Here is a 25,930-nt window from a genome sequence, read left to right as displayed (position 1 = left end):
AGTTCTGCATGGAAGAGTGGGCCAACATTGTGAGAGACTGATCAACAACTACAGGAAGTGTTTGGTTGGAGCCACTGCAGCTAAAAGTGGCACAACCAGTTATTGAGTTTAAGGGGGCAATTACTTTTTCATACAGGGGCACTGGGTGTTGCATAACTTTGTTTATGAAATCAATTAAATAAGTATGTCACTGTTCTGTTATTTGTTCACTCAGGTTCCCTTTATCTAATATTAGGTTTTGGTTGAAGAACAATCCGTATCAACAAATATGCAAAAGTAGAGACAATCAGAAAGGGAACAAATATGTTTTCATAGCCCTGTACACAACCTATATATAACACAAATATTTTATTTGAAAAATACAGACGTGTTTACTGCAGGCTGCAGCAAAGAGGAGCACACATCGACTGGTGTAGTATGTGTTCTCATTATAGCTCATCTTTATTACCATAGAAATATTTGACTGCGTACTGTATTTATTTACATGTACAGTATAGTACTTTGTTTTCAGACATTTAAAACACTGAAGCACAGGCATGATAAAGTTATCATTTGGTTACAAAAAGACTGGATGAAGACATGCATTATTTATAAACAAAGAGTGTGTCAAGTCTTTTTATAGAAATAGTGGGCTGCATATTTACTAGCCAATGGAAACACTGAATCAGGCATGACATGCGTGATGAACAGGTGTGTGTTCAAGTTATCATATGGTTATAAAATACTGGATAATGAGTGAAGACATGCATTTCAGTATAATTATTTACAACAAAAAAAGTGTGTTAGTCAAGTATTTGGTCTATTGTTCCTAACCAGACTAGAAGACATTGTGACCATTACAACATCATGACTGACTGACTGCATTCAAACTAAAGGCACCTTCTTGAAAACAGATCTAATGTAGTCTCAGTTCCTGTTTCAAGCTACAAGCAGATGTGTATGTACAGTACATTGCTACGTTAGTCAGATTAATGTAAACTACATAGTGTAACCGCAAACTGAAACATACATATTTTATAAAACAGGAAGCATAAATACTGTAATTGAATTATCCAACTACACTAAAAAAATAAACAGTTTACTGGTCTGAAAAAAACTGACAGGTTTTTGAAGCCATTGTGAAAAGTTAGAATGAAACATCTTTTCGCAGAACTAATTGGTCAAATAACGTATAAAATATAAAATCCCAATAAAACCAAAGTAAAATAGTAAGCTGCCACAAATAAAACATTGTAACAGGGTGAATTGTAGAACAAATTAAGAACTTTCTATATAAGGACCCAAAATCAAGTTCACAATGAAACCAGCAAACAGCACCAACATTGCAAACATCAGTAGTCAATAGTTACAGTATATTGGGTGCAAGGTTAAACCAAGTCTCTGTGTTTCAGGGTATGTATGGGTTCAATCAGATGTAGTACTGGTTGTCTCTCAGAGTAGGTGTGGGGGTACTCAATAGTTACTCAATAGTATAAAGTTTAGTTAGTATCTCTGTTTCAATGTAGGGGTATGAGCTGTGGATCAATTACACCCAGTACTGGTTGTCTCTCAGAGTGGGCTCGGGGTGTTGACATTGCTGGGCCTGTACCATATCAGGAACAGCATCTACCGCCCAGAGCAGCAGACAAGGGTCACGTGGAGCCAGCGTTCCCCTACGCAGCACATTGAGGACCGGAGTACCGGGGCAACTATTAGGGCCCAGCAGCGGAGTCACCACCACTGAGGGGACCGCAATGCTCCTCTCCGGTCTGCCCAGGTAGGGGCTCCCCTCTGGGCCTCCATCTCCAGGTGCAGCCGCCAGCTCCTGGATGAGCCCTCTGGATAAGGCCCTCTTCTCCCTGCGGTGGCGCAGCACCAGGATCAGGACCACCAGGATGACGATGAGCAGCAGGCATGCCAGGAAGGGCAGGATGAGCAGCAGGGGGTCGGAGGCCGGCCGGGGCAGGGACTCTCCCCGAACTGGGGTGATTCTGTGGGGGCCATGGATGTTGTGTTTCCTATGGGTGTTTCCAGGGACGGTGGGGATCATGGGGTGACCTCCGTGGGTCTGGTTCCCCCAGTGGTGACGGGCTTTGAACTGCTTCTGTAGGGTCTTGATGTGGGTCTTGTGGTTTGTGGTGTGAGGGTGGGTTGCAGAGTGGATTGTAGTCCCTCTGCCGCCTGTGGTTTGATTGCGCCCAGGTGACCTGGTCGTGTGGTTCAAACTCTCTTCGTATGGCACGATGGTGAATAAAAACTCTCCTACAGCCGGCTGAACATTATCCGCCCTCAGAAGGAATGAAAAGGAGTCATTGAGCATGGACACATGGATCTCTGTTGTGTTGTTGTCGGCAGTCCCTAGTTGGGACAGTAAAGATGTTGATTGATCGGCAATGTTGTTGCTGTGTCTTTGTTGTACCAGGGTCTCCTGTAAGGCCACCCTGCCCTGCACCACGTCCCGGAAGGTAAACGACTCCACCGAGTGATTGGCGCCGTTCGATAGGTCAAAGGTCACCTTGACCAGCTTGCCGTGTTTGGGCGGGGACAGGATGTGGAAGACAGGGTCACTGCCGCTGAGTGTGGCGAGGTCTGTGGCGTCCAGATAGACCTTCCTCAGTTTCACGGCGATGCCACTCGGGATCAGGACACGCTCGCTGAAATGGATGAGCGGTCGGACCGTGACATTGAACATCTGAGCGGTCATGTTGCTCTCCGGTGTCGAGACTATGAACTCAAAGCTGTCTGAGGAGGAGGTGAGGTCCGTCATGTGATAGGACAGTCTGCATGAGTGAAGGTCCTCTTGGTTAAACTCACTGACTGGCAGGTCGGACATGAGGAGACTGCCGTGGTGTGGTGGTGTGGTCACTCTATAGTGAATCGTCACACTGTGTCTCCCATTGGTCTCTGCAGCCAGGTGTTCTGTTGTCAATGTAGCGGTTGTCTGACCCTGTACCAGCCTCAATCCTGTGTTGTTCACCATGGAGACGGTTGCTGCAGTGACCTCCAGGTTGAAGAGCTTGTATAGCGGCCGGTGGAACCCATCAGTCACACTGAAGTAGAACACTCCTGAAGAGGGTTCTCCGTCCTGGACGAAGTGGACTCTAGCATGGTTGATGTCCGCCTGGGAGAAGGCAGACACTGTCTCATTCAGCTGTTCTCCTAGAGACAGGAAGCCATTGTTGGGTTTGCTGATCACCTAAATCAAATCAAATAAAACGTAAATGTATTTCACAGACGTGTCTCAACAACTCACAGAAAAAAGTAAGGAGGGAAAACAGAATTACTGTAAAAATGACAACAACAAGTAAGGTGTAAACGATAAGGGGTTGTGAGCCCTGTAAAGGACGGTAAAAGATGACATGAAGAAGACCTTGTAATGGATCTCTTCTGGAGGGGTGTCCAGGTCTTCCACCAGGAGGTTCTCAGGGCTGATGACCACAGTATCCCCCTGCACCAGCCTCAGACTGGGGGCCTTGGTCCGGAGCAGGGGCGGCTGGTCATTGACAGGGGTCACTGTGAGGTCAAAAGACTCTGTTACTATCAGGCTGGGCTCTGAGGGTCTCTGGGGAGGCTGGCCCTTACGGTTCAGCCAAACCTCAAAGGTGAAGAAGTCCTGGGTCGTCTCGGAGTCGTCGTGCTGGTATGTGATTCCAAGCTTATCCAGGATGAACTGGGAGAAGTTGGGTTTGGCGCTGGTCAGGTTGCGTTCTCCCACTGTGATTATGCCATGCTGGGGTAGAGAGGTGACGTGGTACCAGACCTCGTAGGAACGTCGCTGGGGTTCCAACAGCTTGCCCAGCAGGTTAGAGGAATCCAGCTGCATCTTGTCAATCACCACTCTGCCACCTTCAGTCACAACAGCACCTGGTAACAGAGAAGAACAACATACACACATAAACAAACCGCTTTTATTGAACATTCATAAATATCAGGATTGTCATTGCAAATAAGAATAAATAAATTCAAAAGTTTAACTTGAGGTTTTGGACCAGTGATTGTATTCTGCAGGGTAGGTTAGCTGGGAATACTACTGTCAAGAGTCCAGTAGAGCCTTCGTCTGTCTGTCTGTCTGTCTGTCTGTCTAACAGCAACACAGACTAACTGACCCACCAGTGTTAGCAGTGAGGATGGTGTTGCGCTCTGCAGGAGCATGCTCATAGGAGATATGGATGCTGAAGACTTGAGGTTGCAGAGAGACAGGGGACGAAGACACTGTGAAAGTGAAGGAGTCTGTAGTCATCCATCCCAACGATTCAGGATGGGTTTGGTCATAACTAATCAAACCCTCATTCACCTAAAATAACAGGACAACAGAGATACAAGAAAGATAGGGATATTTTAACTTCAAAATCCAAGTTATTGTTGCAAAGACACTCTTAAAATGTGTCTTCTAAAGTAAACATAACTGTGCCAAACATAAATAAAACTGTGTCTCTAAGAAGTGATATTGCATTACCATGTCTTGTGTGAAGGAGGAGATCTCTGCAGTAGAGTTGTCTGTCTGTTTTCTGACCAGTCTCCCCAGCTTTGGAGGACTGGTAACATTGTAAAGGATGGAGTGGTTCCCTCCCATGTCACCGTTGTCGTTGGTTACCACCAGAAGGTTATTCTGAGAGATGGTATTCACAGAGCCTGCAGAGAAAAAAACAGGACCGTGTTTAGTAGGGATAAAACCTGCAGAGTAGCTGCGTGACCAGATTCTCTGGACACCTCTTTCCAGTAGCTAAACAAACGTACCTTCTGCACTACTTTACCCCAAAAAATTGTACACCGATGATCGGACGTCTTTGTCTGGGGAAAGACATGTTGTACAAACTTCTGCTGTAACTATAAACGACATGAGTGACATGTTGTACAAACTTCATTGTCTGTTGTAACTACAAGGACATTGCAGTATTACAAACATAACCAGGACAGAGACAGGCAGTCTAAGTAGCTATTGCATGTTTTTTTCAGGTGGGGTGTTACATGCAGCTCTCTAGACAACATTATCTTGGAAGATACCGTACTGGTAGCATGGTCTCAAGGGTGATTGAATCACCTTTCTGTATAATGTAAGACTATGCCACCTCCGTTATCCTATGATCTTGATAAACCAGGCCTCTGGCCAGGAGGCATAATGGCTGGTAAGTTAAGTATGATTAAGTTACTTAGCAACCTACCACATAACCAGCTGGTAAAAGCTGGCAGCTGGCACCATGATCATCTGATTTACAGACTGGCAGCTGGCACCATGATCATCTGATTCAGTACAGGCTGAGAATTACTTTATACTGCAGCAGAAAGACTAGGGGTTTACTAGCCTGGTTCCAGATCTGTTTGTACTGCCTTGACAACTCCTATGGTCATTGTCATGCGAAACACCAAAAGGGTTGGCAAGACAGCACAGACGGATCTGGGACCAGGCTAGACAATGAGGCTAATGCAGGTGGCGGCGGCGATGGGGGAGGGGGGTGTTCTATATGTTTTATATATTCACTTTGTGAACTGTACCAAGATTTTCCTCTTTAGGACAATACCCTTTATTCTGATTATGGTGTAGGGGGTGGCTATAGTTATATTTCCTGTTACGTTACCTGGGAACAGCATAACTGGTTCATGTTCTATATATCTAGTTACTGTTACCTGGGAACACTGTGAGGGCTTAGTTGAAAGTCTATATACACTGAGTATACCAAACATTAGGAACACCTTCCTAATATTGAGTTGCATCCCCTCCCCCTCCCCCTTTTTGCCCTCATCCTCAATTCGTCAGGGCGTAGACTCTACAAGGTGTTTGAAAGCGTTGCACAGGATGGTGGACCATTTTTTATGCACATAGGAAACTTTTGAGTGTGAAAAACCCAGCTGTGTTGCAGATTTGGACCAGTGTTCTTATACTCAGTGTATCTAGTTACTGTTACCTGGGAACACTGTGAGGGCGTGGTTCCGCTCCAGGCTGAGGACCAGGGAGCGTGCCGTGGTGCTGAAGATCTGTCGGGGGGCAAAGTTCACCCCATCATTGACCTGGAAGTGGAAACCTCCTGACAAGGCACCTGCAAGGAACAAAAGTCTGTCTTAATGCTTCTGGTCGTTAGATATACTACTGTACATATGTCTGTGGTTATAACCCTTATAAACCCCCAGAACAGGGATATGATAAACCCCCAGAACAGGGATATGATAAACCCCCAGAACAGGGATATGATAAAGCCCCAGAACAGGGATATGATAAAGCCCCAGAACAGGGATATGATAAAGCCCCAGAACAGGGATATGACACACCTCCGGCGCCGACAGAGATGGCCGCCTCGCTTCGCGTTCCTAGGAAACTATGTAGTTTTTTGTTTTTTTACGTGTTATTTCTTACATTAGTACCCCAGGTCATCTTAGGTTTCATTACATACAGTCGAGAAGAACTACTGAATATAAGATCAGCGTCAACTCACCATCAGTACGACCAAGAATATGTTTTTCGCGACGCGGATCCTGTGTTCTGCCTTACAAACAGGACAACGGAGTGGATTCCATGCAGCGACCCAAAAAAACGACTCCGAAAAAGAGGGAAACGAGGCGGTCTTCTGGTCAGACTCCGGAGACGGGCACACCGTGCACCACTCCCTAGCATTCTTCTTGCCAATGTCCAGTCTCTTGACAACAAGGTTGATGAAATCCGAGCAAGGGTAGCATTCCAGAGGGACATCAGAGACTGTAACATTGGCTCACTGGAGAGACGCTATCCGAGGCGGTGCAGCCAACGGGTTTCTCCACGCATCGCGCCGACAGAGACAAACATCTTTCTGGTAAGAAGAGGGGCGGGGACGTATGCCTTATGGCTAATGTGACATGGTGTGATGAAAGAAACATACAGGAACTCAAATCCTTCTGTTCACCTGATTTAGAATTCCTCACAATCAAATGTAGACCGCATTATCTACCAAGAGAATTCTCTTCGATTATAATCACAGCCGTATATATCCCCCCAAGCAGACACATCGATGGCTCTGAACGAACTTTATTTAACTCTCTGCAAACTGGAAACCATTTATCCGGAGGCTGCATTCATTGTAGCTGGGGATTTTAACAAGGCTAATCTGAAAACAAGACTCCCTAAATTTTATCAGCATATCGATTGCGCAACCAGGGGTGGAAAGACCTTGGATCATTGTTACTCTAACTTCCGCGACGCATATAAGGCCCTGCCCCGCCCCCCTTTCGGAAAAGCTGACCATGACTCCATTTTGTTGATCCCTGCCTACAGACAGAAACTAAAACAAGAGGCTCCCACGCTGAGGTCTGTCCAACGCTGGTCCGACCAAGCTGACTCCACACTCCAAGACTGCTTCCATCACGTGGACTGGGAGATGTTTCGTATTGCGTCAGATAACAATATTGACGAATACACTGATTCGGTGTGCGAGTTCATTAGAACATGCGTTGAAGATGTCATTCCCATAGCAACGATTAAAACATTCCCTAACCAGAAACCGTGGATTGATGGCAGCATTCGCGTGAAACTGAAAGCGCGAACCACTGCTTTTAATCAGGGCAAGGTGTCTGGTAACATGACCGAATACAAACAGTGCAGCTATTCCCTCCGCAAGGCTATCAAACAAGCTAAGCGTCAGTACAGAGACAAAGTAGAATCTCAATTCAACGGCTCAGACACAAGAGGCATGTGGCAGGGTCTACAGTCAATCACGGACTACAGGAAGAAATCCAGCCCAGTCACGGACCAGGATGTCTTGCTCCCAGGCAGACTAAATAACTTTTTGCCCGCTTTGAGGACAATACAGTGCCACTGACACGGCCTGCAACGAAAACATGCGGTCTCTCCTTCACTGCAGCCGAGGTGAGTAAGACATTTAAACGTGTTAACCCTCGCAAGGCTGCAGGCCCAGACGGCATCCCCAGCCGCGCCCTCAGAGCATGCGCAGACCAGCTGGCCGGTGTGTTTACGGACATATTCAATCAATCCCTATACCAGTCTGCTGTTCCCACATGCTTCAAGAGGGCCACCATTGTTCCTGTTCCCAAGAAAGCTAAGGTAACTGAGCTAAACGACTACCGCCCGTAGCACTCACTTCCGTCATCATGAAGTGCTTTGAGAGACTAGTCAAGGACCATATCACCTCCACCCTACCTGACACCCTAGACCCACTCCAATTTGCTTACCGCCCAAATAGGTCCACAGACGATGCAATCTCAACCACACTGCACACTGCCCAAACCCATCTGGACAAGAGGAATACCTATGTGAGAATGCTGTTCATCGACTACAGCTCGGCATTCAACACCATAGTACCCTCCAAGCTCGTCATCAAGCTCGAGACCCTGGGTCTCGACCCCGCCCTGTGCAACTGGGTACTGGACTTCCTGACGGGCCGCCCCCAGGTGGTGAGGGTAGGCAACAACATCTCCTCCCCGCTGATCCTCAACACTGGGGCCCCACAAGGGTGCGTTCTGAGCCCTCTCCTGTACTCCCTGTTCACCCACGACTGCGTGGCCACGCACGCCTCCAACTCAATCATCAAGTTTGCGGACGACACAACAGTAGTAGGCTTGATTACCAATAACGACGAGACGGCCTACAGGGAGGAAGTGAGGGCCCTCGGAGTGTGGTGTCACACTCAACGTCAACAAAACTAAGGAGATGATTGTGGACTTCAGGAAACAGCAGAGGGAACACCCCCCTATCCACATCGATGGAACAGTAGTGGAGAGGGTAGCAAGTTTTAAGTTCCTCGGCATACACATCACAGACAAACTGAATTGGTCCACTCACACAGACAGCATCGTGAAGAAGGCGCAGCAGTGCCTCTTCAACCTCAGGAGGCTGAAGAAATTCGGCTTGTCACCAAAAGCACTCACAAACTTCTACAGATGCACAATCGAGAGCATCCTGGCGGGCTGTATCACCGCCTGGTACGGCAACTGCTCCGCCCTCAACCGTAAGGCTCTCCAGAGGGTAGTGAGGTCTGCACAACGCATCACCGGGGTCAAACTACCTGCCCTCCAGGACACCTACACCTCCCGATGTTACAGGAAGGCCATAAAGATCATCAAGGACATCAACCACCTGAGCCACTGCCTGTTCACCCCGCTATCATCCAGAAGGCGAGGTCAGTACAGGTGCATCAAAGCTGGGACCGAGAGACTGAAAAACAGCTTCTATCTCAAGGCCATCAGACTGTTAAACAGCCACCACTAACATTGAGTGGCTGCTGCCAACACACTGACACTGACACTGACTCAACTCCAGCCACTTTAATAATGGGAATTGATGGGAAATGATGTAAATATATCACTAGCCACTTTAAACAATGCTACCTTAGATAATGTTACTTACCCTACATTATTCATCTCATATGCATACGTATATACTGTACTCTATCATCGACTGCATCCTTATGTAATACATGTATCACTAGCCACTTTAACTATGCCACTTTGTTTACATACTCATCTCATATGTATATACTGTACTCGATACCATCTACTGTATCTTGCCTATGCTGCTCTGTACCATCACTCATTCATATATCCTTATGTACATATTCTTTATCCCCTTACACTGTGTATAAGACAGTAGTTTTGGAATTGTTAGTTAGATTACTTGTTGGTTATTACTGCACTGTCGGAACTAGAAGCACAAGCATTTCACTACACTCGCATTAACATCTGCTAACCATGTGTATGTGACAAATAAGATTTGATTTGATTTGATTTTATGTCTAACTTGCATGTCGTATATTGTCCACTTGCATCTCCAGCATTTTGATGGCATCCTTCAGTGCTACTAACCTTCTATTCTGTAAGAGCAGCTACCTCCTATTGATATCTACTATCCAGTATTCATAGTCTCACCACTGTGGACAAACACCAGCTGTCCGTGGAGGGTGTGTGTCTGGGTGAAGTTGAGGATGTGTCTGGAGGGGGCGCTCTTCAGGGCCAGGTGACCGTTACTAGGCGGGGTCACGATGAACTCTAGGTCCTCCGGTGGAGAGTCACTGTCCTCAGCACTCAGGTCATCTACACTGATCTCTGTGACTGAGTTCACCCATACCTGTAAAGGGGAAGAGGACAGTAGAGAAGAGGACAGTTACAGGTAGAGAAGAGGACAAGCAAAACAAGCAGAAAGAAACCGATTGAGAATTGAAAAGATTTCTGTCAAACATGGAAATTCTATGAATATTCTACCATCGTATTGTACCGCAACCTACAGCAGTGGTTCCCAACCTTTATTGGTTACTATACCACCAAGGTCATACCAAGGATATTTTTGCTATTTGATTTTGAATTGTAAGACCCCTTGAAGAATAAAAATAATAATAATAATTTGATGAAAAATTTGTACCCAAAAAATCTAAAGGATGTTTGTTCTGAAATGTCTCTCTTATATCTGAGAGATATAAGAAAGATCAGGAAACATTTGTATATATTTATTTTTTTACATGTATTTAACCCCTTATTTTTGGCGCTAAACTGTCTCCATATATACAGTACCAGTCAAAAGTTTGGACACACCTACGTACTCATTCAAGGGTTTTTCTTTTTTTTACTATTTTCTACATTGTAGAATAATAGTGAAGACATCAAAACTATGAAATAACACATATGGAATCATGTAGTAACCAAAAAAGTGTTAAACAAATCAAAAATATATTTTAGATTTGAGATTCTTCAAAGTGGCCACCCTTTGCCTTGATGACAGCTTTGAACACTCTCAACCAGCGTCATGAGGTAGTCACCTGGAATGCATTTATATTAACAGGTGTGCCTGGTTAAAAGTTAATTTGTGGAATTTCTTTCCTTCTTAACTCTCTAGGCTACGTGGCACGGTAGCGTCCCACCTGACCAACATCCAGTGAAATTGCAGGGCGCCAAATTCAAACAACAGAAATCTCATAATTAAAATTCCTCAAACATACAACTATTATACAGTGTCCGATTTCAAAAAGGCTTTACGGCGAAAGCATACCAAGTGATTATGTTAGGTCAGCGCCTAGTCACAAAAATACATACAGCCATTTTCCAGCCAAAGAGAGGCGTCACAAAAAGCCAAAATAAAGATAAAATTAATCACTAACCTTTGATGATCTTCATCACTCATAGGCACTCATAGGACTTCATGTTACACAATACATGTATGTTTTGTTCGATAAAGTTCATATTTATCCAAAAATCTCAGTTTACATTGTCGGGTTATGTTCAGTAATGCTTTGCCTCCAAAACATCCGGTGATTTTGCAGAGAGCCACATCAATTTACAGAAATACTCATCATAAAGATACAAGTGTTATACATAGGATTAAAGATAAACTTCTCCTTAATGCGACTGTCAGATTTCAAAAAAGCTTTACGGCGAAAGCATATCATGCGATAATCTGAGTACAGCCACCAAAACAAGCCATACATATTTATGTCCAAATACACCTCCTTTTTGTTCGCGTAATCCAAATGCACAAAGCGCGGGCACTAAGTCCAGACGAAAAGTCAAAAATGTTCCATTAAAGTTTGTGGAAACATGTCAAACGATGTATATAATCAACCTTTAGGATTTTTTTATCGTAAATCTTCAATGATATTCCAACCGGACAATTCCGTTGTCATTAGAAAGGAAAGGGAATGGAGCTTGCGCTCACGGCCGCGCGCGATAAACAACTCATGGCTTTCAGCTGAGCCACTTACTGTGAGTGGTCTTATTCTCTCCCCTTTCACAATAGAAGCCTGAAACAACTTTCTAAAGACTGTTGACATCCAGTGGAAGCTTGAAAAATCACTTGAAAAACTACAAAAAGATTTCCCACTTCCTGGTTAGATTTTTCTCAGGTTTTCGCCTTGCGATATGAGGTCTGTTATACTCACAGACTAATTTTAACAGTTTTAGAAACTTCAGTGTTTTCTATCCAAAACTACCAACTATATTCATATCCTAGCTTCTGCCTTAGGAACAGGCAGTTTACCTTGGGCACACTTTTCATCCAGAGGTGAAAATACTGCCCCCTACCCAAGAGAGGTTAATGCTTTTGAGCCAATCAGTAGGGGTGGTATGCAGAAGATAGCCCTATTTGGCAAAAGACCAAGTCCGTATTCTGACAAGAACAGCTCAAATAAGCAAAGAGAAATGAAAGTCCATCATTACTTTAAGACATGAAGGTAAGTCAGTCTGGAAACAAGAACTTTTAAAGTTTTTTCAAGTGCAGTCACAAAAACCATCAAGAAAGGAAGACCCAGAGTTACCTCTGCTGCAAAGGATAAGTTCATTAGTTACCAGCCTCAGAAATTGCAGCCCAAATAAATGCTTCACAGAGTTTATGTAACGGACACATCTCAACATCAACTGTTCAGAGGAGACTACGTGAATCAGGCCTTCATGGTCGAATTGCTGCATAGAAACCACTACTAAAGGACACCAATAAGAAGAAGAGCCTTGCATGGGCCAAGAAACACGAGCAATGGACATTTGACCGGTGGAAATCTGTCCTTTGGTCTGATGAGTCCAAATGTAATATTTTTGGTTCCAACTGCTGTGTCTTTGTGAGATGCAGAGTAGGTGAACGGATGATCTCCATATGTGTGGTTCCCACCGTGAAGCATGGAGGAGGAGGTGTGATGGTGTGGGGGTGCTTTGCTGGTGACACTGTCTGTGATTTATTTAGAATTCAAGGCATACTTAACCAGCATGGTTTCCACTGCATTCTGCAGTGATACGCCATCCCATCTGGTTTGTGCTATCATTTGTTTTTCAACAGGACAAAGACCCAACACACCTCCAGGCTGTGTAAGGGCTATTTGACCAAGAAGGAGAGTGATGGAGAGCTGCATCAGATTACCTGGCCTCCACAATCACCCGACCTTAACCCAATTGAAATGGTTTGGGATGAGTTGGACTGCAGAGTAAAGGAAAAGCAGCCAACAAGTGCTCAGCATATGTCGGAACTCCTTTCAAGATTGTTGGAAAAGCATTCCTCATGAAGCTGGTTGAGCGAATGCCAAGTGTGTGCAAAGCTGTCATCAAGGCAAAGGGTGCCAACTTTGAAAAACCTCAAATATAAAATATATTTTGATTTGTTTAACACCTTTTTGGTTACTACATTATTCCACATGTGTTAATGATTAATTATTCTACAATGTAGAAAATAGTCTAAATAAAGAAAAACCCTTGAATGAGTAGGTGTGTCCAAACTTTTGACTGGTACTGTACTTCCATAAATCTTTTCAACTGGTACCGGGGGACCTTCAGACAAGTCTTGTGAAGCCTGTGGACATAATAGAGCAAAACATGTACGTGTTCAGAGAGTCTCACCTTTCCACAGACGGGTCATATTTGTGTGTAGCCCCAACTGTTCGGAAACTACCGACAGAAGTTGGCAGATCGGCTGTACCGACTTCAGACGAGTCCCAAGACGCTTGTGTGGGTCGTAGAGCAAAACATGATAGTTTCTAGGCCAAACCATTCGGACGCTACAGACGATTTTGTGAGAAGACCGATTTTCTGGATGTGTCATGGTCTGATAAACACCGCTCTAGCTCTCTCACCTTGCACTGCAGATGCGGAAGTGGATCTAATGCAAAAAAAACATACATCTCTAGTGTAAATTGACAGATTTTTATGGGGATTTTTATATTACGCTATTTAGATTTCCACGGGCACATCGACCTTAAGGGTTTTAAGTACCCCCTCATGTGTATTATAACAGTAGGCCTATGGTCTCATGAGTCTTCTCAAGTACCCCCTGTGGATAGGCCAAGTACCCCTAATTGGGAACCACTGACCTACAGTATGTCATGACGGTTGGTTGGTGTCTGATCCCACCACTGAGAGTGATGTCCTGGTGGACAGATGAAGGTACATCAAAAATACCAGAAGAGGAAATCTGTGCACTCTTATAGACTGAATGTTCAAAATACCAGATTCTTAACTTGGAACCAAAAAAATGGATTGTCTTGGAACAATGCTACACTATTATATTTGAAGTCACAATGATGTAAATGTTACATTGTGGCTCATACATTTGAACAGCAAAATAACTCAATTGGACTCAAATCCAGCAACAACAGGTCAAGAGGGACAGCTCAGGAATTCCAACTATTTGATCAAAGTTGTGGCAAACTCTCAACTCTAAGCCTTTGCTAAATTATTTTTCATGACAGAGGTTCAAATGTACCGGATGTTGCCAAACAACCAGTGACACAGTTTCCTAACCACTCCCAAAATTGAGCCAATTACATAATTTTCTTATAAACCCTGTTCCTCAAAATCATGAGGCTAAAACACACTGACATGACTTTTTTTGCCAGTTTCTCAAGTTCCTACCATCTCTGTTATTACACATATCTGTTACTACAGTATTATTGTGTTATATACACACAACAACTCACCCTTAGAATCCTGTTGGCTGTGATGACTGGGGCCTCATCATTGACAGGCGTCACATGGACGAACACCATGCAGGGCTGGCTGTGCTTTCTGGTGTCTGTGTCGTTGGCGATAATGGTGAAGTTATCTGACAGTGTATCACTTCCATCGTGGACATAATAAATGTGCCCTGAATCCACCTGAAATCACAGAAATGACCCGGAGGTTAGGAAATCTATCTGTCCAGTATAATTCCATCTGCACAGTATAGACACTCTTTTTAAAACCCTACTGGTAGAAGATGTTCCACCTAAAGAAGATAAAAACATAGATGACCTTGGACCTTTTACTAACCTGTTTGCGTGTGAAGAAGGGAATAGAGAGTCCAGGAATGCGTGCGTGTTCAATATGACCATGGCTTGGCGGCTCAGATACATGATAGAAGAAGTCAACCTGAGAGAAGTGTCTGTTGGTGACCTGTAGGACCTCCTTGGTCAGGGCCGTGGATGACCCTTCTTCCAAGGTCACGTTGAAGACATTGAGAGGGATGTGGATTGGGATGATGTCCACGGAGACCCTGACAGAATAGAATAGAATGAGATGCTTATTGTCCATTTGGTTAGAATGGAAACTAATCTTCTGCCTTTTACCCAACACACACACACACATCGAGGCACAGTGTCAGCCGCGGTGCATGGTGCCTGGATGGAGAGTAATTCACATTTTTGGTTTGAACAAGCAACCTCCCCGCTTCTGTTCTGCCTGACATCTACCTACCTGATGTCATGAACCTCTGATCAGCCTGTCATCTACCTACCTGGTGTCATGAACTTCTGGTCAGCCTATCATCTACTTACCTGATGTCATGGACCACTGTGATGCCGTTGGAGGCGTCCAGAAGGAAGGAGTCGTGGGTCTGGTCTGAATCCACCTGGAGGTACTGGATGTGTCCCATGTTGACATCCTCCTGGGAGAAGGAGTGGATGGTCTCCTCTCTAGTACCCTGGTAGGGATTGTCCTCTCCCTGGGTTGACCTACGGAGGAACCCGTGGGATGGAGCCGTCTTCACCTTGTACACTATCTCAGAGGGGAGGCTGTCCTTATGGATCACCTGAAAACAGAGGTGAGATGAAAGATGTGACATGACATGAGATTAGACTATTTGGTGGTATTTGAGAAGTGTGGTGTTTTACAAGACAAAAAAGTAATGTGTAAATGTGTCTATGTTTGTAAATTCATTATAGTATTATTCCTAAGCATAAAACACCCCAGTTAAGTTAATGGGATCTGTTCTTGTGTCCCTTACAACTAAAACTTGTGACGATAGCCCATGGTTCTTAACTTCTTAACAGAAAAACTGCCCTGTAATAAGGAACTTCAATGTAGCATCTCACCTCCAGGTCTCCTCTGTTTATCTTGACAGACTTGCCCTCCTCCACCACTACAATGTGGTTGTAGAGTACAGTGGGGGGCTGCTGGTGGCTCTCCAGGTACACTCTCACCCCAACGCTGGCGTCCAGACGCACCTCTTTAACGCTCACCGTGAAGTTGAAGGAGTCAGCCAGGTTCATGCTGTCATCATGGTGATACTGAACGCTGCCCACCTTCAGATCATGCTGAGTGAAACGATCCACCTTCAAATTGAATTGAATCAATTGAATTGAATAATACTAAACCGGTCTGCCTTTGAATTGAATTGAACTTTTATTGATGCCCTAGGTCAAATTAAATGAACAACATCACAATACACAACATGCACATTACAAACAATACAATGCTGGTGCTATTTCAATGATTTTACCTTCACGTTGTTGTGGAACAGATGCCCGTGTCTCGGCGGGAGGAAGACCTGGCAGACCACCTCCTCATCGTCTCGGACATCCAGGTTTGTAAACACACTGAAGTTGGCCGAACCCAAGATGGCCACAAGTCCTTTCTGGACCAGCAGGCCTGTGTTGTTCTCCACCTGGATGTAGGGGTCCTGGGCAATGACCTCCAACAGTGTGGATGTGTAGTGTTTCCCATCTGACACGAATAGGACGAAGCGTCCAAAGCTGACCTATGGAGTGAAATCTTTAATATTCGTAATTGTAACAAAGCAATATTTAAAACTGTGTGTGTATTTTGTGTGTAATAAAAGTGACTGATTACACTCCATACTGACCCCCCTGTGGATGAACAGCACCCTCCTCTGCTGCAGGTCCTCCTGGCTGAACTGGTACAACTTGTGGCCTGTGTCGTTTACTAGGACCAGGTCGCCCATGGGGATTCCCCGTCTAGTGTAGACCAGCTGACTGTCATCAAAGTCTGAGTCAGCGTCGTGGTAGCGCAGGTCGTCTAACGTCAGCAACCGCTGCCTGCCCCTGGCCACATGGAAAACTTTGTCGACAACGCGGACCGGTTTCTCGTCATTGACAAGGGCAATCGAGATGTTGAAGATGTCATCAATGGTGTGAGTGTTTTCTTTTTTGGAGTGTGTGCGTTTGTGATTGTGTGCATTGGTGTGTTTGGCGACGGTGGTGTGGAAAGTGAACGCGTCTTCCATGGTTTCACTGCCATCGTGCACATACATGATGCGGTCCTCTACGATGTCCTGATTGGTGAAAGCCGTGATGTTATCATTAATAGACGTAGAATTAGAGAGATTGATCCTCTTTAACTTGCCATGTTTAGGACTGCTGGTGAGTGTATAAAGTGCTGCTTTGACCCCGACTGTTTCAGCAAACAGCAAATCCTTGGTGATTACCTTGCTTTCTCCTTCCAGGATGGACAGTCCTTTGTTTGTTAGGATCAGGCTATGAACATCTGCCTTGATGTTGATTCTGAAGTCGTAACCCCCTGAATGTGCGTGTTTGGAGACCACCTGGAAACGAAACGAGTCCCTTGTGTCCTCATGAGGCCTACCAGTAACCTCATATTTCACCATGTGGTCAGATATATTCTTCTGGCTAAATGTTGAGTTTTTCATTAAGACTTTGTCTTTGAACACGAGCTGTCCTTTCTTTGGCAGGGATAGCATTCTGAAGTGAAGTTCACTGTCATGGAGCTTCATGCCCTTGGAGACAACACGGAGCTCCTCGTTGCTAAGGACTTTCCTCACACCGCTGACCTCCGTCTTACTCCTGGTAACCTTGAAGTGGATCCACCGCACCGTGATGTGGAAAACCAGCTCATCAGTCACTGCTGAGCCCACACTGACCCTGCATTTGAACTGATCTGTGACATTGCTTGTCCTGATCTCCTGGAAGGTGTTGAGGTACCTGAATAGAATCGAAAATAAAATATTTATTGTCCATTAAATTATTTAATAAAATGTAAATATTTCCTTAAACTCGTGGTGTTAAAACAATGGACAATTGCACACAAACACAGATCAAACAACACAGCTAGGTACCTGATGCGCTCTTTCTCCAGAAGCTTCTGTGAGAAGACAAAGGTGGGCTTCCACTCTCCGCTGGAGTGCAGCCGCTGCAGCTCGCCATATCGAGGTGCCTCCACCACGTCATAGCGAATGTCAAAGCCCTGCTTCACAACGTTTACCTGCATAGCCAGGTGTTGGCTGCTGATGACAGCAGCCCCACCCTGGTCCACCTCCACCCCTGTGTTGTTGGCCACCTTGTGCTCAAGCTGGACAGCCATGATCCTTAGTACTACTGTGTTGCTCACCTTGTCCCCATCACTGACCCTCACAGCCATCCGGGAGTTCCTCACCAGCCCTCCCGTGTGCACATAGCTGACCTTCCCCTCCTCCAGGTCGGGTTGGGAGAAGGTGGTGATGGCCGTCCCTGGGTGGTCCTGCTTCTCCAATAAGCCTGCTTCAGCATTATGGTTCCCCAGTACGGTGAACACTAGGTCTGTGGAGTTGCTGTCCAGGTCGGTGGCTCTGAGAACATCCGTGTTAAGGTGGCGTTTGGAGTTCTCCAGGAGGATGAAGAGACTTCCCTCAGGGAGGCTGAGCTCGGGAGCGTCATTGACGGGAGTGACGCTGATGTTGAAGCGGTGTAGTTTGTTTCCCTTGAGGTAAAAAGGGATCTCCTTCTTGCTGTTGGTAAAGACAGAGAACATGAAGAAGTCTTGAGGGTCTTCTGAGCCTCCATGGACGTAGATCACTCTACCGTGCCACAGGTCCAGCATGCTGAAGGTCCAATCCTCGTTTTGGTCTGAATGATCCACATCAAGCCTCAGCTGGCCATGCACAGGCTGCTCTTCAATACGGAACATAATCTGAGACTGACGGATTCCAAGCTTCCGGAACTCTAGGTTCACCTTGATGTGCTTAGATTCTAACAGAGCCCTCCCACCTTCTGGAACCACTAAGTCTTTCAGAACCAGAAAGTTCTGACCCGGCCTCTTCCTGTCCCTGTCTGATCCATTATGGTGGACTAGTGGCAAGGTGACAGAGAGGACAGCCGTGGGGCTCAGGGTGGTGATTGCTTCTGGAAGCTTCTCTAATTCACAGCCGACAGATATGTCTTTGGTGACTACAGCGTGTGGAAGCCCCATCCTCTGCGCATTGACCCGAATGTCTCTCAGACAGCCTTTGAAGGATCCTCCACCGGCCAGCCGCTTCCCATTGAAAGACAGTAGGCCAGCCTTCCTGGCTTCTAAACGTGATCTGTCATCCACACCACCCATGTAGAGAGGGCCTCGGAGCTGCAAGGACTTGGAATGAGCCCCTAGGCTGTGGTTGACTATTTCCTCACCTAGAAAGATACAATTCATTGGATCACTTTATTTGAATAGTCTCAAATAGATGCTTTTTAGATGTTCAGTAGATGTTCAACAAACTGTCAACAACATTCCAACTACAGTACTGTAACTATTCAGTAACCCTAGCCCTAATTTGACAACTCAAAAAATACAATTCCAGTCACACAAGTGTATACACTGAATTTAAAATCAACAATGACAACACAAAACTACTTGTTTCCATCGTGTTCCGTACAGGTTGTCCTTACCTACAGTCAGCTGCAGGCTGTGAGGAAGCAAGTGTAGTTTCACCCGGTGCCATTTCTGGTTGTTGACGTACGTGAGGGAGTGCAGCTCCGTCCTAGTCCCGCCGTTACCAACGACAACCACCAAAGTCCCCTCTTGGATCTCCATGGCAATAAAGTCACTCTGGTGGGCAGAGCTGTACAGGACAATCCCCTCTTCGGAGGAGGTATGTACCTCACACTCCAACACCCCCTCCTGAGGGACGTCCCACGGGGGCAGGGACATGTACGCCCTGGAACTGAAGAAGCTGATGGGGTCATCTTCGCCTGCAGAAAACTGAGAACTGCAGCCCAGAGACACCTCATGGACACTCTTATATCCCGAGTAGGGCCGCAGGCTGGACAGCAAGTTGTGCTGGTTGAAGAGCACCTCGTCAACACAGCCGCGGAAGCCTAGGAGGAGGAGGAGGAGGAAGAGGAGGAGGAGCAGGAGGAAGAGAAGAAGAATACTTTATCGTCATTGATTATAACGTAAATCTAATATTTTTCTTCTAACCCAACCTGTGGCATCGTCACTATGGAGGTAGGGTTTGTCCAGGCCAACCGTCCCACCAACGAACAACCCATCATGGACACTGAGGTCCAGGTCTGGCCCGGGGATCCTGACGCTGGTGTGAGAGTGGCGGTCCACCGACAGAGTGACGTTGTGCTGGTCGTGTTGGAGCTCCACAGAGTGCCAGGCCAAGTCGTTCAGATGAACCCCCTTCTCAGAGCGGAGGGTACGCTCACCTGATCCCAAATCCAACTGAACCTGAGAAAGAAAGAATAATAAAGGAGAGATGAAGGAGAGATGAAGGAGGGATAAAGGAGATATGAAGGAGGGATCAATGAGAGATGAAGGTGTGATAAAGGAGGGATGAAGGAGAGATGAAGGAAGGATAAAGGAGAGATGAAGGAGGGATAAAGGAGATATGAAGGAGGGATCAATGAGAGATGAAGATGCGATAAAGGAGAGATGAAGGAGAGATGAAGGAGGGATAAAGGAGAGATGAAGGAGGGATAAAGGAGAGATGAAGGAGGGATAAAGGAGAGATGAAGGTGTGATAAAGGAGAGATGAAGGAGAGATGAAGGAAAGATTAAGGAGAGATGAAGGAGGGTAAATGAGAGATGAAGGTATCAATAAATGTTTTTTTTAATTAACAAAAGACTAATTGGTGGTTATTTTGTAAGAACATTACAGATTTGTTACAAAAATCATCAAACAACAGAAGGGTTCAGGAAAGTAGCACATCAAGGTTGTTCTCCTCCGCATATTTCTGTCTGACATAGCATAAGTAGAGGTCATTCACAAGCAGGATGCCAGGTTGAATCCATTCCACCACATTTACAGCCACACATCAACTATAACCTTACATGCTGCAGCAGATACTAACATTTAACCGACTGTGGTCTCTTCCAGAAAGATTCATGAACGAACTTGTCAGGGACTGTGGTAAATCCTTAAACTCACGGTGGGTTTTTTTCTATGAAAGCAATAGGAACATAGCCTTCCTCTGGGTTTAACCTTTGGCCATTCTGAGGATAATAACTGCCTATATACACTACATGGCTAGAAGTATGTGGACACCTGCTGGTCAAACATTTAATTCCAAAATCATTGGCATTAATATGGAGTTAGTCCCTCCTTTGCTGCTATAAAAGCTTCCACTCTTCTGGGAAGACTTTCCACTAGATGTTGGAACATTGCTGCGGGGACTGGCTTCCATTCAGCCACAAGAGCATTAGTGAGGTCAGGCACTGATGTTGGGCCTGGCTTGTAGTCGGCACTCCAATTCATCCCAAAGGTCTCCGATGGGGTTGAGGTCAGGGCTCTGTGCAGGCCAGTCAAGTTATTCCACACTGATCCCTTCACTGGAACTAAGGGGCCATGCCCAAACCATGAAAAAACAGCCCCAGACCATTATTCCTCTGATTCACTCTAGATAACGCGTTTCCACTGCTCCAGAGTCCAATGGCGACGAGCTTTAAACCACTCCAGCTGACGCTTGGCATTACACATGGTGATTTTAGAAGCTGTTCGGCTATGGAAACCCATTTCATGGAGCTCCCAACGAACAGTTCTTATGCTGACGTTGCTTCCAGAGGCAGTTTGGAACTCGGTAGTGAGTGTTGCAACAGAGGACAGACGATTTTAAGCGCGGTGCACTTCAGCACTCGGTGGTCCTGTTCTGTGAGCTTGTGTGGCCTACCACTTCGCGGCTAAGCCGTTGTTGCTCCTAGACGCTTTCACTTCACAATAACAGCACTTCCAGTTGACTGGGGCAGCTCTAGCAGGGCAGAAATGCTATGACGGTGCCACTTCAGTAAGGCAATTCTATTCCCAATGTTTGTCTATGAAGATTGCATGGCTTGGTGCTCGGTTTTATACACCTGTCAACAACAGGTGTGGCTGAAATAGTAATTTGAAGGGGTGTCCACAATCTGTAATCTAGAGAAAATTATTGTTGTGGCTTGTCTGTGCTCCAAAGTAGAAGTGCTAAGAGCAGTACTAAGTTATACGTAATCACAGTGGTCAGAACTGATGTTGTTGGAGTCATCTCTACAGTGACAGTATTTAAAAAACAATTTGGGGGGGTATTTTACCCCAACGGGCTCAGGAGAGGCGGAGGTGAAGTCATGCGTCCTCCGAAACATGACCTGCCTAACCGCACTCCTTAACACTCGCCAGCTTAACCCGGAAGCCAACCACACCAATGTGTCGGAGGAAACTCTGTTCAACTGGCAATTGGGGTCACCCCGCAGGCACCCGGCCCGCCACAAGGAGTTGCTAGAGCACGGTGAGCCAAGTAAAGTCCCACCAGCCAAACCTTCCCCTAACCCGGACGACGCTGGGTCGGTTGTGGGACAGCCTTGGTCTGTAGTATCGTTGCAGTGCCTTAGACCACTGCACCACTCGGGAGGTGTGACAGTATTTTCTGATCTCTTTAGAATGTAGTCTGGACAGTAGATACACTCTTAGAAAGTAGGGTTCCACAAAAGGGGTTCTTTGACTGTCCCCTTTTAGATTCCAGATAAAACCCTTTTGGGGAAAGGGATACCTAGTCATTTGCACAACTGAATGCATTCAACCGAAATATGTCTTCCACGTTTAACCCAACCCCTCTGAATCAGAGATGTACGGGGGTCGCCTTAATCGAAGTCATCGGCGCATGGGGAGCAGTTGTTGCTGGGGGTTAACTGCCTTGCTCAAGGGCAGAACGGCAGACGTTCCTGCTAGGCCACCTGTAGAGCCCTCTGTGGAAAGGGTTCTACACAGAACCCAAAAGGGTTCTACCAGGAACCTTTCAGGTTCTAGATAGCACTTTTTTTCTAAGAGTGTAGTGTGTAAGGTGAGCATTTTTTTTATTTAACTTTCATTTAACTAGGCAAGTCAGTTAATTAAAACCAGGACAACGTTGGGCCAATTGTGCGCCGCTCTATGCGATTCCCAATCACAGCCGGTTGTGATACAGCCTGGATTCAAACCAGGGTGTTTGCAGTGATGCCTCTAGCACTGACATGCTGTGCCTTAGACCACTGCGCCACCCGGGAGCATTGCTTTGAGCCTATGAAGTAATATGCAAATCTAAGCTACGGCATGTCTGTTTATCTGTAAGGTGTGTTCTCACCTGCAATCTCTGAGCTACAGCATGTCTGTTTATCTGTAAGGTGTGTTCTCACCTGCAATCTCTGAGCTACAGCATGTCCGTTTATCTGTAAGGTGTGTTCTCTCACTGAGCTACAGCATGGTTTATCTGTAAGGTGTGTTCTCACCTGCAGAGCTACAGCATGTCTGTTTATCTGTAAGGTGTGTTCTCAGGATCTCTGAGCTACAGCATGTCCGTTTATCTGTAAGGTGTGTTCTCACCTGCAATCTCTGAGCTACAGCATGTCTGTTTATCTGTAAGGTGTGTTCTCACCTGCAATCTCTGAGCTACAGCATGTCTGTTTATCTGTAAGGTGTGTTCTCACCTGCAGGCGACCAGAGTGCAGCTCTAGCAGGAGGAAGTCTGTCTCCCCGGCAGCCATGAAAAGTAGTCCACTGTGACTTGAGGTGCGGAAGCGCACATGGAGCGACGTTCGGCTGGACAACTCCACAGTCCTCAGCTGGACATATCCATCCCCGTAGAATGAGGCTGTGTACAAACAGCAGATTGAAAAATCATTCTATATGATGTCATCAGATTTAGGAATAATAGGATTTGGTTCAGCTAGGTGCTAATCATGTCACAGCCTGTTGCTGTATTCTGCAGGGTTTATTTCCATACACTGAAGATAAATTCTGTATGTGCAGTTCTATATCATAGTGGGTTGCACCCCACCCATTCTATTCCAGTGGTGCCAAAGGGCAGCCTATTTTTCATGCTGCAAAACAACGCATTAGGCCTAATCTTCCTCACTCATTTTCTTTTTAGAGAACCCAACAACAAATAATGTAGATTATTTGTAGATATTCAGCATTATAATGTAGATATTCAGCCTTTGTTAACTTGCATAAAACACTAACACACTAACTTTGTCCCTGTTGGATTTTCCCTTTCTTAAAGCACATGGGAATGCTAACAACAATCATTTAGCCTATTGAGGCAGCAAAATTAGGTCTTCACTTTGGCAGCATCCCATTTAACTTATTGATTTCCTGCTACAGGGACTAAGTGCTCGCTATTATTGCAAAGTGTCTGTGACCTTTACTGGCTGTATCTGAATTCAATTCATGTAAACTCTCATGCCCTGAGCATTGTTCTAACTGGAAAAATAGGCAGATTGTGCTGCTGTCGGGACATCATTCAGATTCAGAATATCTGGAGCAGTGGCCCAATTGATGGAAGAACCAAAATACCCATGGAAGGAAAGTGAGTGTGTAGAGAATATTTGTGAATGACCTATGATTCCCAGAGTAAAAGGGTCAGGTGAGGCCAAACTAATGGTGTCAGTTAGTATTTATCTGATTATTCCAGACTGAATAGTGTGAGGAGAAAAACATAAGTGGCAAGGTGCCATTATAATAGTGCATGAGGTCAGGCAGTGCAACTTTCCAAATGCTGACCTAAAACATGTCGTCTACTACGTCAGGACTGCTGTTCTTTCAGTAGTTAGTTGCATCATTGGCAGAATCACAGTTGACATCTCACAAAGCAACCCATTATCATTGAATAGACTAGGCCAATTTGGGGAAACACTATATTGGATAGTTCCAACTCACTTACACTATAAACCTAAATCTGGTCAGCCATGGAAAAAGCATCAGATGGTAGAACCATAGCGATTCAATGTAATATTATATTTAATTATGTGGTTATAACAATGTAATAAAACTGTAATGCTAGTTTATATATATATTCGCAAATAGCTATAGAAAAAGACATACTGTCAGGAGACTTCTGCTCCAAATACATAGTAGCAGCCTATGTTATCGTGTCACTGGCAGTGTCCTCCTACGAGGTCTTATCGCGTTTATAGATCCTTAACTAATTGGATTAATATTAATCTGCCTGCTATAACACTGCATCACTTTGAATTATAAATCTGCCACCTTCTTCTGTTCTTATAACGACAACATAACAATAATGCTTCATGCAATGTATTATTATAATCGAACAGATAAATGTGATTTTATCTAAACGTCAAAATCCTTGAATGCAAGTCAATCTGCAAGTCAATAAAAGAAAATCACATATACAGTAGACTAGTTGGCCTAGATTGCACAATACAAATGAGTCAACATTTAAATAGATAGATGCTAATTATATTATCATACCATAATGTATTATTCTCATGAAAAATTCAAGAGGAAGTTTTCATATGGACAAAGAATTACACAGGTTTTCTGTACTTTACCTCCCAACACTTGTCCGCTGGAGAGAAACATAAGAAGAAGCTTGATGAGAAACAACTCGTTTAATAACATTAGGACGGTCTCCATAGTTTACTCTTTCATTACTTTCCGTTTAGAGAGAAATCTGGGACCTTTTTAAATGCCATTGTTTTTACTGGCTGTACCGCCATTCACCCCCCTTATTCCCAACTTTGAGTGTAAAGTCCAGTGTGCAGGGTCGTCCTTAATTACCACAGTCACAAAGTCACAAACCCCGCCTATTTCTTCAATGTATGGTTCTAAAATATAATTTTAAACCTAACCTTTACCACACTGCTAACCTTATGCCTAACCCTAACCTAAAACTAAAATCAAAAAAAGCAACAGAAAAATCATTAATCTTTACGATAAAGACAGTTTTGACTTTGTGGCTGTGGTAACGAGTGAAAACCAGTTTCCAGTGTACCTGTGCATCCATCACGATATCACGCAAAATAACGTCAGAGGAGGGACGTGAACTATGGCCCCGCCCTGTCAGTTCGCCTAATGGCAAATGTAGGCCTGCAGCTATGATACATCGACATATTTTTACCAAATAAACCTATAAACCTAACCTTTTCTCCAAATACAATTTTTCTTAGAAAACGAATGTGAAACTTCAAACACATTGTGCGTTTACCTACATGTTACATGTGTTGACTTATTCATTTATGCTTAGTAATGAAAGGCTCCCTTGTAAAAAGAGACTTGGTCTCAACGGGACTCTCCCCTACTAAAGATGAAAGAAATAAAATAGTTTGTTAATAGTATATCATATACTGT

The 25,930-nt window shown here is 45.0% G+C and overlaps 1 protein-coding gene across 1 annotated transcript; it reads right to left on the bottom strand.

Moving 5' to 3' along the window:
* Positions 1-333: 333 nt before the first annotated feature.
* On the bottom strand, positions 334-25,329 carry LOC112257302 (chondroitin sulfate proteoglycan 4). Its single transcript, XM_024430793.2, has 17 exons — positions 25,132-25,329; positions 23,266-23,429; positions 19,815-20,064; positions 19,278-19,706; positions 17,714-19,022; positions 16,484-17,579; positions 16,121-16,378; positions 15,714-15,953; positions 15,177-15,430; positions 14,674-14,896; positions 14,343-14,519; positions 9,826-10,024; positions 5,883-6,014; positions 4,436-4,611; positions 4,090-4,273; positions 3,350-3,843; positions 334-3,175 (listed from the first exon to the last, which is right to left on the bottom strand). The coding sequence occupies exons 1-17, from the start codon at positions 25,214-25,216 to the stop codon at positions 1,526-1,528; spliced, it is 7,320 nt and encodes a 2,439-aa protein (XP_024286561.2). The 5' UTR covers positions 25,217-25,329; the 3' UTR covers positions 334-1,525.
* Between the last annotated feature and the right edge of the window lie 601 nt (positions 25,330-25,930).

This window comes from Oncorhynchus tshawytscha, linkage group LG09 (genome assembly GCF_018296145.1).
Source record: "Oncorhynchus tshawytscha isolate Ot180627B linkage group LG09, Otsh_v2.0, whole genome shotgun sequence".
Taxonomy (NCBI): Eukaryota; Metazoa; Chordata; class Actinopteri; order Salmoniformes; family Salmonidae; genus Oncorhynchus; species Oncorhynchus tshawytscha.
Note: the sequence above shows the minus strand (reverse complement) of the source record. Positions and strands in the feature narration are given on the sequence as shown.

Excerpts from the sequence above, each read along its gene's own strand:
- LOC112257302 (XM_024430793.2), bottom strand. The coding sequence starts at position 25,216 with ATGGAGACCGTCCTAATGTTATTAAACGAGTTGTTTCTCATCAAGCTT. Across the intron at positions 20,065-23,265 it reads TGCACTCTGGTCGCCTGCAG|GTTCAGTTGGATTTGGGATC; the intron begins GTGAGAACACAC and ends TTTCTTTCTCAG. Across the intron at positions 16,379-16,483 it reads TGCTGTTCATCCACAGGGGG|GTCAGCTTTGGACGCTTCGT; the intron begins GTCAGTATGGAG and ends TTCACTCCATAG.